We start from the raw sequence: 14,820 nt of genomic DNA, 5'->3' as shown, positions 1-14,820 counted from the left end.
CCAAGGGAAATTTGGTGAGGCGTTCAGTTCATGTGTTCATTCAGCACTCATGTATCGAACACTTACTACGTGCCAGGCACTGTTCTAGACCCCCAGGATACATCTGAGACTAAAACAGAAAAATCCTCACCCTTAATGTAATCTTTGAGCTTACATTCTAGTGAGGGAGACGGACAAATACCAATAAACGTAATAAATAAGTCAATTTTATAGTATGCTAGAAGGCAACAAGTGCTACGGGGGGAAAAGGAATTAAGCTGGATGAAGGGATCAGGAGCGTGTGTTCAACGGAGGAAGCAAGTTGCAGTGTTCAACTAGGGTCAGGAAATCTGCACTGAAATAACATTTGAGCAAGACTTGAAGGTGAGGAGACCACATACTCATCTTGACCACACATCTTGAAGCCAAGATGATACCAGCGACAATACTAAATGGCTAACATTCCTGTATTCACTCAACAAATATTTATTGAGTGCATTAAGAGCTAGGTGCTTGTGGTCGGCTGAATAATGGTCCCCAAAGATATCCAGGTCCTAATCCCTGGAACCTGTGTATGTCACCTATAAGGCAAAATGGACTTTGCAGATGTCACAAAGTTAAGGATTTTAAAATAGGGAGATTATCCTGGATCATCCAGTGGGCCCTAAATGTAATCATGAGGGTCCTTATGCAAGAGGGAGATTTGACTTCATAGAAGGAAAAAAAGTGATGTAACAAACGTATGGATACGTTTGGGGGGAAAGTGGCGGGGAGGGGTGTGTGTGTGATGAACTGGGAGATTGGGATTGATATATATACACTAATATGTATAAAATGGGTAACTAATAACCTGCTGTATAAAAAAATAAATAAGATTCTAAAATTCAAAAAAAAAAAAGTGATGTGACGATGAAAGCAGGGAAGAAAAGGTGAAGTGAGGCGGGACCATGAGCAAAGGAATGAGGGAGCAGGAAAAGGCAAGGAAACAGACTCTTGCCTGGAGACTCCAGAAGGAAGCTGCCCTTCTGACGCCTTGATCTTATTCTCATAAGACTCATTTTAGACTTCTGACCCCAGAACTGTAAGAATAAATCTGTGTTGTTTTATGCCACCAGTTTGTGGTAATTTGTTACAGCAGCCATAGGAACCCAGTACAGCGCTATTTTAGACAGGGATATAGTGAGAAACAAAACTGATGAAAATCCCTACCATGTGGCTGTCCCACCCTTGACCCCTCATTCTGTGCCTGGCACTGGCCTGTGCCTTTGATACATAGCATCCTTTTAATGATCACATCCATCCTAGGAGATGGCTGCTATTTGAACTGAGACTGTGTAACTCGGAGACCCTGTTCTCTGACCATTGGAGGGTCTTCTGGTCATGCCCGATTAGACTATGGCTATTTTGGGTGTGCCAGTGATCTGCTTATGTCATCTCTGATGCCACTGGTCACTCTGGGTGCCTGGGACACCGTCCCCGTCCTCTCTCACCACACCAGGAGTAAGGCCCCTCCGAAAGAGAGGAGGACCAGCCTTCGCTTGAGGGTTTACAAGTAGCATCCTCTGCATGAACTGCCCCCATAATTTTCGCTAACTCAGATGGTTAGAGGCAACTAAGAGGCAGACACTTCTTCTAAGGGCTAAAAGAATATTATTTAATCCTCACTGTAGCCCTGTGAGGCGGGTTCTAATGTTATCCCCATCTCACAGGTCAGGAGCCAGAGGCAGAGAGAGTTTAAATAACTTATCAAAGGTCTTAAGACTAGTGAGGGTTGGGAGCCAAGATTCAACCTCTTAACTGCTTTTAAGGCTCATAAATAAAATAGCTAAAATTTATTGAAAACTGCTATGTGTCAGGCAATCTTCATTTAAATTTCATGACTCTCCGAATGAGGGACATGTACTATCTCTATTTTATGGAAGATGAAACTGAGGCATCATCAGGTTTCGAGAGGATCAAAACCCAGGCAGTGAGGCTGGAGTCCCTGTTCTCACCTCTTGTGCTGTCCTTTAATTAAGAACCCACTTTGTCCCAGGCACTAAACGAAGCCCTGAGGGTGAAGAAGTGAATAAGATTAAGACAATAAAAGTAGTGGTTAAGAAGTTAGACTTGGGGGGCTTCCCTGGTGGCGCAGTGGTTGAGAATCTGCCTGCCAGTGCAGGGGACACGGGTTCGAGCCCTGGTCTGGGAGGGTCCCACATGCCACGGAGCAACTAGGCCCGTGAGCCACGATTACGGAGCCTGCGTGTCTGGAGCCTGTGCTCCGCAACAAGAGAGGCCGCGACAGTGAGAGGCCCGCGCACCTCGATGAGGAGTGGCCCCCGCTTGCCGCAACTGGAGAAAGCCCTCACACAGAAACGAAGACCCAACACAGCCATAAATAAATAAATAAATAAACCCAAAGTTTAGAAGTTAGACTTGGGGTCTCAGGAACCACCTGTGTGATCTCGGGAAAGTTACTTAACTGTTCTGAGACTCAGTTTTCTCATCCATAATATGAGAATGGTACCAGGCCTGACCTCAGGGCTGTTGCGAGGATTACGTGAGAACCAGCAATTACAGTGAGGTGTCAACACACGTCAGCTGATGTTATACTGCTGTTACTATTATAATAAGCTCCGTTCCTGCCCTTAACCACAGAAGATGTACAAACAATATAGACATCACTGTTCCTTCCACATTGATTCTGATGATAATTTAAGGAAACCTGAACTAGGCTAAGACCTCTTGCCTGCCCAACCCAAAGGGCAGACTGAAGACAAAATCAGGGAACCTATGCCTTTCACAGGTCCCAACCTCCTGGAATGGATTAGCATCTCTAGGAACACCAGTCACCCTTGGCCCTCCTGGAACACAGTAGATGTACTTAAGGAAAGAAAAAACTGGAAAATCTTACCAGGGGATGTGACTCTGAATTGAACATGCAAACAGTGGACTTACCTGGAACTTCGCCAGGACCCAGCGATGAAGATGGAGGAAGATACTAAATCTCCACTGACTGAGGCTCCATCTTGGTTTCCTTGTCTCTGAACTAAGGCCTTGCTGGAACCAGCAGAGAGCTGCCCTATAGTTTCTTTTCACTGGTTGAAGGAACCATCTTCTAAGGAATGGTGGAGGAAAAGGAGATACATTTTTTTTCCTGTGTGGAAGGAAGATTTATCAACCCTAAATGGAGACTTTCATGTTGGGACAATTGGATATCCATATGCAAAAAAATGAAGTAGGACCCCTACCTCACACTGTATGCAAAAATTAACTCAAAATGGATCATGGACCTAAATGTAAGAGCTAAAACTATAACATTCATAGGAGTACATCTTTGGGACCATAGATTAAGTTATGATTTCTTAGATATGACACCAAAAGCAGAAGAGATAAAAGAAAAATTAGATTAAATTGGACTTCATCAAAATTTTAAAACTTTTGTATTTCAAAAGCACCATCAAGAAAGTGAAAAGACTACCCACAGAATGGGAGAAAATATTGCACAGCATATATGAGTAGATACTTCCCCAAAGAAGATATACAAATGGCCAATAAGCACATGGAAAGATGTTCAGCATCATTAGTTATTAGGAAAATGCCAATGAAAACTACAATGAGACACCACTTCATTTTATCTAGGGTGACTGAAATAAAAACAGCAGACAATAAAAAATTAGGGAGGATGTAGATATACTGAAACTCTTAAACGCTGCTGGTGAAGCTGTAAAATGGTGCAGCCACTTTGAAAAACAGTTTGGCAGCTCCTCAAAATGTTAAACCTATTTATACCATGACCCAGCAATTTCACTCCTGGGAATATATTCAAGAGAAATTAAGACATACGTCCACATTAAAGACTTGAACATGCGTGTTACTCATGACAGCTCAAAAGAGGAAACAACCCAGATGTCTCTCAACTGATGAGTGGATAAACAAAATATGGTATGTTCATACAATGGAATATTATTTAGCCACAAAAGGAATGAAGTACTGATTCATACAACAACATAGATGAACCTTGAAAATATTATGCTAAGTGAAAGAACCCAATCACAAAAAAACCCACATATTGCATGATTCAATTTATATGAAATGTCCAGACTAGGTAAATTCATACAGATAGAAAGTAGATTTATGTTTGCCTAGAACTGGGGGGAGGGGATGCAGAATGACGGGGGACTGCTCATGGGTACAGGGTTTCTTTTTGGGATGATGAAAATGTTCTAAAAATAGACAGTGATGATAGTTACACAATAGTGAATATACTAAAAACCACCGAATTGAATACTCTAAAAGAGTGAATTTTATGGTATATGAATTAGATCTCAAAAAAGCTATGATTAAAAAAAATTACTGGGAATTCCCTGGCGGTCCAGTGGTTAGGACTCCATGCTCTCATTGCTGAGGGCCTGGGTTCGATCCCTGGTTGGGGAACTAAGATCCCACAAGCCACGTGACGTGGCCAAAAAAAAAAATTACTATCGGTCCTTGATTGTCCTTGAAGAAACTATTGGAGACTTCTCTTTAGTTAATGCCAATTCCACTTCTTACCTGAGTACAGATAAACTGGGGTTCTGGCTGAAACTTGTCTTTTCTGCCATCTTCTACGCCACAATTCTACGCCCACAGAAGTTCTTGGTAAACTTCTATCTTTAGTTTACCAAGCTCTCTCCTGATTCCATGCCCCTTTCTTTATCTGCATTGCCCATTTCACCTGGTTACCTGCTACCATCCTTCACATATCAGCCATCCCTGGCTCCTGAGACAGTATGGGGTGTCCCCGGGGGTTCCCTTTTTACTGCGATTCCATTGAATTGTGTTGGTTTGTTCCTTGGCGCTGTGTCCTTCACTATGCTATATGCTCCCTGAGGACAGTGGAGGTACTCGTTCTGCTGAGCCTTAGATGCCAACATAATCTTGGTCATCACTGAATGAATGAATGAATGAGTGAGTGAGTGAATATATGCTTGAAAAGAACAAGTATCTGAATGGAGTGGAAAGATACAGAGGATAAGAAAGAATAGAGGAAAGGAAGAAGGGAGAATTTGGATTAAAGCTGTATTCCCATGTACCTACTTTTTCCCCCTATTGCCTGAGAAATGTGGATTTCTCAGCCCTATAGCCACATTGACCATTTGAGCCTCTCAGATTCTAGAATGGCTTCTCAGTTTCCTATGAATCAAACCAAAACCTTTGGCCTTTCAAAGAACACCCGAACCTTGCTTTTCCACTCTTTGGCTCAGAAATCCAAAGTTGGGAATCTAGCTAAAGAAAATGACAATAACAAGCACCTGAATACAGAGAGGGATGCAGCGTGGACCCTAAAACTAGACGCACATTGTATATAATACAATCTGGCATTGTTTATAATAGTCAAAAACCTAAATGTCCACCAGCAGGCTGGTGGACATCATGCCATGTCCCAAAGATGGAATAATATGCACCCATTAGAAGAATTTCATGATCTGGGAAAATCATTGTATCGTATAGTAAGTGAAAAAAGCAGGTTATAAACTGGTGGGTTACAAACCTATCACCAATATGTAAACTGTGCATAGAAAAAATTTTTAAATTCGGGAAAAACCACACCAGAATGATTTCAGGGGTTTTCTTTTGGTAGTGGGACTCTGGGTGCCTTTCTCGTTTCTTTTTTTAACATAACGAGGTGTTCTACAATGAAGATATATGACTTTTATAATCAGAGAAAACAAGCCCCCCTAATTGTCTCACTCTTTCCACTACCCTTTCATGGGAAATTCACTCAACACCTGCTTTGTTCAGTCAACCCACATCCGCCTTCAGATCCCCATCCCGAGCTGCACCCTCAGAATCTTGGCAGGTGCTCCCTCCGGCCACTCAGGCAGCTCCTGAAGGTGCGCCCCTCCAGGAGGCCTTTCCTGGTCGCCAGGAGGAAGGAAGGCTGGCTCATCCCCACCTGTCCCAACACAGGGCTCCCACATCTCTCCCTGCTCACCTTGTCCAAGAAAACCCCAGCCTCTCTGCTGGTGCCTGACCTCGAGAGACCGCTTCCTGCTGCAGCCCGGCAGCCAGGGCAGTGGCCCTGTGTCTGCACCTGGTCGCTGAGTCCAGACTCCTGGAAGGAAGCTGAAGAGCAGAGGCCATTGGTCTCACTGTCGTTGGATGATGAGGAAGGCGGTGATGACTTTTCTGTCTGCATGTCCTGATTCACCATGGGAAAGACTTCTCCTGGCCATTTAAAAACCACCCAAACTGCTTTAAACAGCTGAAGAAGTGATCAAAGGTGTTTTCACTTAACCTGGACCAGCAACCTTCTCGATAGAGTCAGGCCGGTGCTCGGTAGCTTTGGGAGGAAACGAGTACAAACCAGTAACGTGGATGGAGCTCGAATGCACTTAGATTTTTTCTGAGTTGATTTGTCCACATATACATCCAGCTTATTCCTGAGATGGAATCAAATTAGAGAAACCCTTGAAGGAAAAATTAGTGGGTCAAACATCTGAGGGCTTAACACATACCTGACACATCTTAGAGCGCTTGTGAAAAGCTGTGACTTTATCAAAGGAATAAACAAATCCAGGGTGATTTTTCCTGCCAAACTTCCTGGTCACGCACTACACCCACATGAAGCATAACAAGGAAGGCTCTGAGGATAAGATGGACGGTCTCGGCTTCAAGAAAGGCGCATGCGTCTTGGCTCCTGTGGCCTTTTGAGCTAATTACACTGGCCTGTGTCTGAAATATGACGGAATTCAGGATCAAGGTAAATTGGACGTCCCGGCATTGACCTTTGGTGTGTCTGAAACCAAGAAGACAAGAGGTGGTGTGCCAGGCTTCCTCATTGGTCTGATATTTTACCTGTCTTCCTAAACAAGGAAAACAAACCACGGACATACTTTTCTTCCCCGCAGAACTGCGTCCTTTTCCATGACTAGGTCTGGGTACTGTTTGGCAATGGGAATTCAGTAGAATAGCGGTGGGGAAGCATTTTTTAAATACCACCCTCTTCTCAAACGTTTAAAGTAGAATAACGAATAGGTGAGTGACTGTCCCATTTGTCAACTCTTTTCCGTTCCTGCCACCCAAATGCAGGCCTCCATCACATGTTTCTTAGGCCACCATGGTTGACACTTCCTCCCAATCCATCTTATCAAGGCTGGAAGCACTGAGGTCTCCAGAGGAGAAGAGTAGATGGTCTTCATTCTGCCATCCACGGAGTTTGGGTTTTTGTTTAATGGGATCTATGAGCTGAGCATGAAATGGAAATGCTGGGATGGTAGAAGAGTTTTTGAGGAAACAACAGAGGAAGAAAGAGAGGAGAGATCAGGGACAGCTGGGAGAGGAACCCTTGTGGGGAATTTGGGGTTGGTGTTCCATGTGAACTGTCTTCCTTGTCTTCCCAGGAGATCTTCAGTAAAATATCCTTTTCTTTTTTTCTTTTTTAAAATATCCGTCCCTTTTTGGTACATTATGGAGTTGGATTTCTTTGTTGGCGGAATTCATTCGTTCAACAAATAGTTAATTTGTTGGTAGAGCCTGCATCTACCAGGCAGTGTTCTAGAGGATAGAGTAGTGAATAAAACTTACCCAACACAGAACAACTTGGATGAAAACAAACAACAACTTGGACGGCACTTCCCTGGTGGTCCAGTGGTTACGAATCCGCCTTCCAATGCAGGGGATGGGGGTTCGATCCCTGGTCAGGGAACTAAGACCCCACATGCCGCGGGGCAACTAAGATCACGTGCTCTGGAGCCTATGCGCCACAACTAGAGAGAAGCCCGGGAGCCGCAACTAAGACCCTACGCAGCCAAATAAATAAATAAAAGGAAAGCAAAACAACAACAACTTGGATGAATCTCCAAGGAATTCTGCTGACGGGACCCCCTTTCCTGTGTGGCTCTGGCACGCCTCGCCACCCTGGTTCTCAGCATCAGGCAAGACAGGACTCAATCCTGGACTCCAGCCCCTCCATACGCTCCTGCAGTGGGGGACGCCCACACCAGTCTGCTGTCCCACTGGGTGTACAACGAGGCACCTGGCGGACTATGAACCGTCTAGCTCTGCCCCTCTGTTTTACTGCCTTAGAAGATCTTCAGAGGAAAGAAGCCATGTAAGATTAAAATAAGGTCTGAAAAGCCTTTAAAGTTTTATTATTTTGTATTACGCCACGCCTTGCATGGAATGACCACAAAGTACACGCCTTCTGGGTCACGTAGTCTACTAACAGCGCAGGGTTGAGAAAGCTAGAACTCACAATCAGTCCACGGGAAAGAAGGGAGGGAGGGAAGGGAAAGAAAGGTGGGGAGGGAGGAGCAACGATAAATATTTCTGTGCCTCTTCTCCAATGGGTCAGTGGCTGCCCATTCCAGGAGCAATGATTATGTGCCTTAATACAATTGCTGATTCATGGTCACGGTCTTTATACTAAAGGAAAGGGGCTTTTAGAAGTGCTAGAGCTAATCAATAAATATTTGATCAACTTTCAAACAAGGTTCTTACGGCCAAAATAAAATGAAAGAAAAGAAACTGATAAAAGCTCTATTTCTGTAACTTTGTCTCAAAGCAACCATGGAAAGAATAAGTGCAAAATAAAATGAAGGGCCCCCCTGCCCCCCACCCAGGGAGGGACCGCCCTTGAGTCTGGTAGAGCCGTTCTCCAGGGCCCAGGCCCCTACCCAGTCAGGTCCTTGGGGCCACACGGCGCTCAGCAGCCCTGTCCCGCTCCTCCCGGGAATGGGCCTGCTTCCCTGCATCCCAGTCGGCACCTGGGATGAACAGCCCGTGGAGATCCAGGTGCATCTCTACATCAACGGAGGCACGAGCCAATTCTGTAAAAGTTTTGGCATCCAGAACCAGCAGAAAAGGCAGCTTCTGGGGATCGGTAGAGACAATGGCTGATAAGATAATCCCTTTGGGGAAACAAAAAGAGACACTTTGTAAAAGTGCAGCCTTGAACCTGGTCCAGCTGGGGGGATAAGTTTCTCAGCTGCATCTCCCTGTCCTTTGAATGTTAAGTATCTAATCAAAACAGAAGGGAAGCGAATTTGATATTCTGTGGGAGCAGAAGGGAAAGGCCAGGGCAAATGGAAGGCTTGGCTGAACCAGTCCCCTCACCTTTCTGAGCCTCAGTCTCTTCATCTATAGAGTAGGGATAATCCTCCCCACCCTCAGAGGGCTGCTGAGAGGATCTTGCACGGTCAGTTATGAAAGCACTTTGTACATCATTACATGCACTGAAGAATGGCTATTTTCCTACTATTTAGAAACTCCAGTTATAGAGAATCAGCTTTGACGCTGCACTTAGGCTAATATCCGTCACCCGGCTAAACCAGGACCAGTTGCACTCAAATGGCATTTGAATGAGTCCAACTCATCTCATGCATGTGCAGCTTTCCCCTCTGTAAAATGGGAATATTCTAAATACCCACTCTCAAGGGACAGAGGGCTAAATGAAATAGTGCACGTAAACTTCCAGCAAATACGTGTGATTCTTCCCAAGGCCTCCCGGGTTCCAGAGTGGCTGAGGGCAGCTGAGGTCAGATCGGCTTGAATTCAACCCTCCTCTGTATGCACTGGGCGTGTGACCGACCGTGGGTAAGGTACCTCACTCTCTGAGCCTCTCCTTTGGTGGAATGAAGACCAGGTTGCTCCCTGCCCACGAGAGATTGTGCAGGACGCACTTGCCCAGCCCAGGGGGAGGCCAGCCTCAGCAGGAGGTGGCACCAACCATCCCCCACCTTGGAGGTGACAGTGACACAGGGTCCCTTACCTGGCATGCCCGTGCAGTGCAGGTCGATAGGAAGACACCACCCAGGTAGAAAACCACTCCCTTCTCACCTGAGGGAAGCAGCTGGCAGGCTTAGCGGGGCAGCCTGCCCTTCCCCAGAGGTGTGGGCAGCCCCACCCAGGCTTCTAGTACCCTCCTTAGCATCCCTAGGGGGTGGGCAGGGCATTTCTGGGGCAAAGACAGAATCAAAGAGGGAAAGGACCATTTGGTCAGGTGGAAACCTGGACAAGAGAGGAGGGCCACAAGCATTTCTAGGTGCTCCACGGAAAACTTACATGCTTAGAGGAGTTACAAATTCAGACGCAGCCATTGCAATGGATTTTAAAACCAAGATTCTATACTCTGGGCAAGGGTAGTGCTGCTCCATGGAAAGGAAGTGGGCTTTTGTGCCGCAACAATTTAATCACCCCGGAAGGGAGGTCTGACCTTCTGCTCCTGGGAGATGACCTCTAAGCCCTTGGACTGACGGTCTGACGAGAGTGCCTTTGTTTACCTGGGGCCACTGCATATAACCCATCCTAGCAAAGTGATTTAGGGGGAGGCCTGGGCCACAGGTGTCAGCTCAACCTCCAGAGGGGCCGAAGACTGGAGGTCACCATGTCCGCATGACCACGCCCCACACGGGCTCCGACACGGGGCTTGGAGAGCTTCCCTGGTTGGCCACGCTCCGTGGACGTCGCTGGGGAAGTTGGCGTGGTCCTGCCCACCGCAGGAGAGGGCCAGCGGAAACCCCATGCACAGGACTCTCCTGGATCCTGCCCCACTCGCCTTTTCTCTTTCAATCTGCACCCTTTCGCCGGGATAAACCGTAACCATGAGTACAACAGCTTTCGGTGTGTTCTGTGAGTTCTCCTCTTGAAACTGAGGGTGGTCTTGGGAACCCCCGAACTTGCAGCTGGTGTCAGAAGTGGGGGTGGGCTGGGGGACTCCCTCATCCCACAGCTTTGGACTCAGACACACCTGGGCTGCAAAGCATGACCCCCCAGCTGTGTGATGCCGGCGCTCACTGCCCCCGAACGACGTCTCTGTTTGAGGGGTGATCACACGCACAGAGCAGCAAGCGGGCTGCCCTTCCCGGGGCCTTACCGTGATCCTCGTCCTCGGCACCCGGTGTGGGCACGAACACCGGCTCCGCCGGCCAGCAGTGCGCCTCTCCCCACTTCAAGGACGACTTCGTGAGAATGTCGTATTTTATTATCTGCGCGTCCGACGGGGAGAAACATGGGAATGGGCGGTTGGAGAGCATGCTTATTCCCTGCGAATAGGAAGGCATCAAGGCCCCAGAGAGAGGGGAGTGCACTCTGACACTGGCGAACGTAGACCCCAAATGGCATCTGCCTCTGGTCAGTGTAACAACAGAAACGAAAGCAGCTCGCTTCCTCCTCCGACTTTAAGCAAAGGTCCTCCCGCCACTGCAGAGCTGACAGTACACACTGAATTCTTTCAGAAATAAAACCACTGGATCTATCTGGTACTTGGCACTATATTGCAATTTTTATACACATTAGATAAACTAAAGTATTCAATGCAAACCTTTAAAGTATAATATGATTCCTTTGTTGTTTTAAAAGCGTGAGTCCCTGGCCTTCTCTCAATCTCTAATAGGCCTCTTTCCCCCGAGGGTGTGGGATTAGTGGGGAGTGACTCGGGGTGTGCGTATGTGTGTGTGGGAACCTTAATTTTTTGCTTTGTACATTTCTGCACAGCTTGCATTTAAAAAAAAGATTTTCCATTTTATTACTAAAAAATGAAGCTACTAAGGAAAACTGACGTCTGTACAGCACTCAGCATGGTCCCTGGGAAACAGCAAGTGTTCAAACAAACAGCAGTTTAAAAACCAAAATATGAATCGCTATGCTGTACACCTGAAACTAACACGATATTGTAAATCATCTATACTTCAATTTAAAAATAAGTTAATAAAAAAAAAAGAAAGTAAATCCTCCTAGTTTCAGCTCTATCCTCTCTGCTTGAGACAGTGAGTTCCTTGAGGGCAGGAACTGGGATCTCCCTGTTCGCTTCCTTTTCCTCGGTGCCTACCACATTGTAGCACATAGCTGGTGCTCAATAAACATGCATCCAAAAAAGAAATCAATGGATAAACTCCAGCCACCACATCTTTCCTGAGCAACAGTGCATTGGGTGCAATTCCCTCTCCTGGATGGTCCATCGTTGCTTCCAGTGTATTTTGTCCCAAGCTGACGTCACTTTCTGATTTACTCCCACCCAAAGGGGACCTCGGTTCTGACCTCCCTGAGAACCTGGTCACTCAGCTTTGCAGACAGACACGGTGGTTATAGGCTGCCATCTCCCAGGGACTAGTACCTTGGTTGGGATGGGGCTCCACTGGACTTCAGCAGCAAAGACATAGCGGTATCGCTTCCCGTTGTGAGCGTAATTGATCCGAGGCAGCTCTAAGCCTAGAGAGAAATGACACAGCTGACAAAGCCCCCTTCACCGAGAGCTGGGACCACCTGTCTTTTGTGGCATCCAGGCCGGGCATCCTTTTCACAAAAACGGTTCCCAAGCCAGGATCCCTGAACTTGATTCAGGCCCTGGATTGGATCAAGGGTGATCATTGGGCAGGAGGAGGGAACTTCTGATAACTATCCCAGTTCCATTAGAAGCTCCATTAAGAGCAAGGTAAGATAGACGTGGGTTTTTAAGGGTATAAACATCTTTAATTATCCAAGATAGAAATCAAAGAAAATTGCATGATTAAAATCAGAGGCTACTGCAATTTTTTAAAGCTCTTTTAAAAAAAAGTGTGTGCATGCACATGTGTGGGTGTGAATAGAACCTTCTGAAGCCGTGGAAGGAGCATCAGTGGGGAATATTTAAATAAATCTGGTGAAATCATATAATAACATTATACAAAAGTAACATTTACAAAGAATTTTAATAACATGGGGAAATGTCTACATCATAAGATTAAATGTAAAAGGCTGCTTATGGAATAATCTCCACTGTGTTATAAATGAAGAGAAAAAGTTTGGAAGCATTGCTGGGGTGATAACTTCCTCATGGTGGTTTATAGTTTGTACTGTCCATTCTAAGTTTCTCATTGTGTGAAATTTTCATTATACCTATTATTTTTGTAATCCAAAAAGCCTTGAAAATGTGTCCATGTCCATGCATATACATTTATATATGCTTGTTGTGTCAAATTAAATTTCTAAGTCTGAATATTGAAATGAAAGTCCCTCTTATGAAATATTGCAGATAGTTGGAGCCAACTGCTGGTGAAAATACAATGTCCAAGAAAAGAAGAAGCAGAGATGGAAACATGTGCCATATAAAAGCCTCCTGAAGAGGACCCAGGGCATAAATGGTTATCGGGCTCAGTGGGGAGGGAAGTGGGGTGGAGAACTAAGAAGGGAAGATGTCCAATCCCACAGGTGAGTAATCACGAAACTCCCAAGAGACAGGTCAAGATGAACATGAGGATGAGGGACCACCCACACACTCAACTCAGAAAAAAGATGCCCACTGTTGGTCCCAGGGTAGGTCTGAGACTCCCTGTGATGCTCCTGGGTCCCTCGAACCTGGTCTGGTACCCCCCTTTCCTCCACTCTGTAAATGACCAGCTATACGCCCATGGTTAAGTAAAATGTGATTCATCCCTGTGAATTCTATTCTATTCTATTGCCCGGCTATTAAAGCCATGCTCTTGAAGAATCTTTGGGATGTGGGAAAATTCCCAGGCTACATTCATTAAGTGGAAGAAGCCATTTCAGAACATTCTAGATGGTATGGTATGCATTTTGTATAACCGTAAATGCAGAGGTTAAGGGTTTTTCGAGTCAGTGAAGCCTGGGTTCAGATGCTGGCTCTGCTGCCCAACTTCAGGCAAGTTATCGAATTATTCTCAGCTCTGCTGTCCTCGGTTCTAAAGCATGAACAGTACGTAGCAGCCCCTGCCTCTTAGAGGTGTTCTAATCACGGCTGCTTTTAGCTGGACCCTCAATGTGGGCCAGGCCCTCAGCTAAGCCCCTTACATGCATGGGCTCAGCTAACGTGATAAGAACAGGATGAGACTGGGGAGGAAAGGACGGGAAGTTGGGGAGCCTCTAGAAGAGGGCCTGGCATGCGCCAAGCAATGCCTACGTGATGGAAAGACTGAATGGATGTTTCCAAACGGGCGTCACAGGTGGAGGGATTATGAAGGATTTGTCTACGGTCATGCATTTCAGTGCTGCCCAAGGTTGCTACGATAAACAAGAATTCCCTTCCCAGAAATAAAACGACCGTAGTGTTTTACTCCTCCATCTGCCCATGTGAGTGACAGGTGAGCAGAGATGGAAGTTGATGCCTTAAGAATGGGGACGAACATGTCTATGTTCACTTCCAAAGACTCTGAGAGGCTGGGGCACCACACAGAACCCATTATGGGATCCGTGGGATGCCATGTGTAGACGTGGTTCTTAGTGGGCAAATCTGAGGTCGTCCTAGCAGAGTCCCCAGGACTGTCCTTCCAGACGCCTGGCCCTGGCGTGGGGCAGCGATATGGGGAGCCGGGCTCCCAGCCTAGAGCCCCGCCCGCCGCTCCCCAGCCCTGTCCCGGGCAGGCCTGTTCGTTCCACGCTTAAGAACTGAGCACACCCTGCTCTAAGCCAGACTTCTGTCACGTGCCGGTGACAACACTGAGCACACAAACACGGCCCCCACCCCACGGGCTTCTGCGCTAGGGCAGTGGTCCTCAATCAGGTTGGAGGCCAGGGACGCTGCTCAACATCCTCCGATGCCCAGGGCAGCCCTCACCGCAAGAATGACCCGGCCCCCGTATCAGCAGTGCCCACATTGGGACGCCCTGCTCTGGTGGGTGCTTCTCTCCGAGGGGGTTTATGTTCTGGGTGTAGCTCAGCCTTTCTGAGGCCCAATTTTCTCCTCTGGCAAACGGGGCTGATAGCACCGATTCTGCAGGGTGTTCTGAGTGTGCACAGGTAGAAATCTGCACATGCCATGCCTTTCAGTAAGTCAGCGTTCAATACACAGCAGCATTTGATACAGAGAACAAACTAGTGGCTACCAGTTGAGGGGGGTGATATAGGGGTGGGGGAGAGGGGGGTACAAACTATTGGGTGTAA

The 14,820-nt window shown here is 46.6% G+C and overlaps 1 protein-coding gene across 2 annotated transcripts in view; it reads right to left on the bottom strand.

Moving 5' to 3' along the window:
- Positions 1-3,387: 3,387 nt before the first annotated feature.
- The window catches only part of BCO1 (beta-carotene oxygenase 1), a 50,310-nt gene continuing 38,877 nt past the window's right edge, over positions 3,388-14,820 (bottom strand). For both annotated transcript variants that reach the window (XM_082439064.1, XM_082439063.1), the window contains exons 9-11: positions 12,059-12,153; positions 10,820-10,931; positions 3,388-8,855 (exon numbers count right to left, since the gene is read on the bottom strand). In XM_082439064.1, the coding sequence (XP_082295190.1) occupies positions 8,626-8,855; positions 10,820-10,931; positions 12,059-12,153 (437 nt within the window). In that variant the 3' untranslated portion in view covers positions 3,388-8,625. The remainder of the gene's footprint in view (positions 8,856-10,819; positions 10,932-12,058; positions 12,154-14,820) is intronic.

The sequence above is a fragment of the Balaenoptera physalus genome (assembly GCF_965194825.1).
Source record: "Balaenoptera physalus genome assembly, chromosome: 19".
Classification (NCBI taxonomy): Eukaryota; Metazoa; Chordata; class Mammalia; order Artiodactyla; family Balaenopteridae; genus Balaenoptera; species Balaenoptera physalus.
This window is presented reverse-complemented; position numbering and strand designations above follow the sequence as displayed.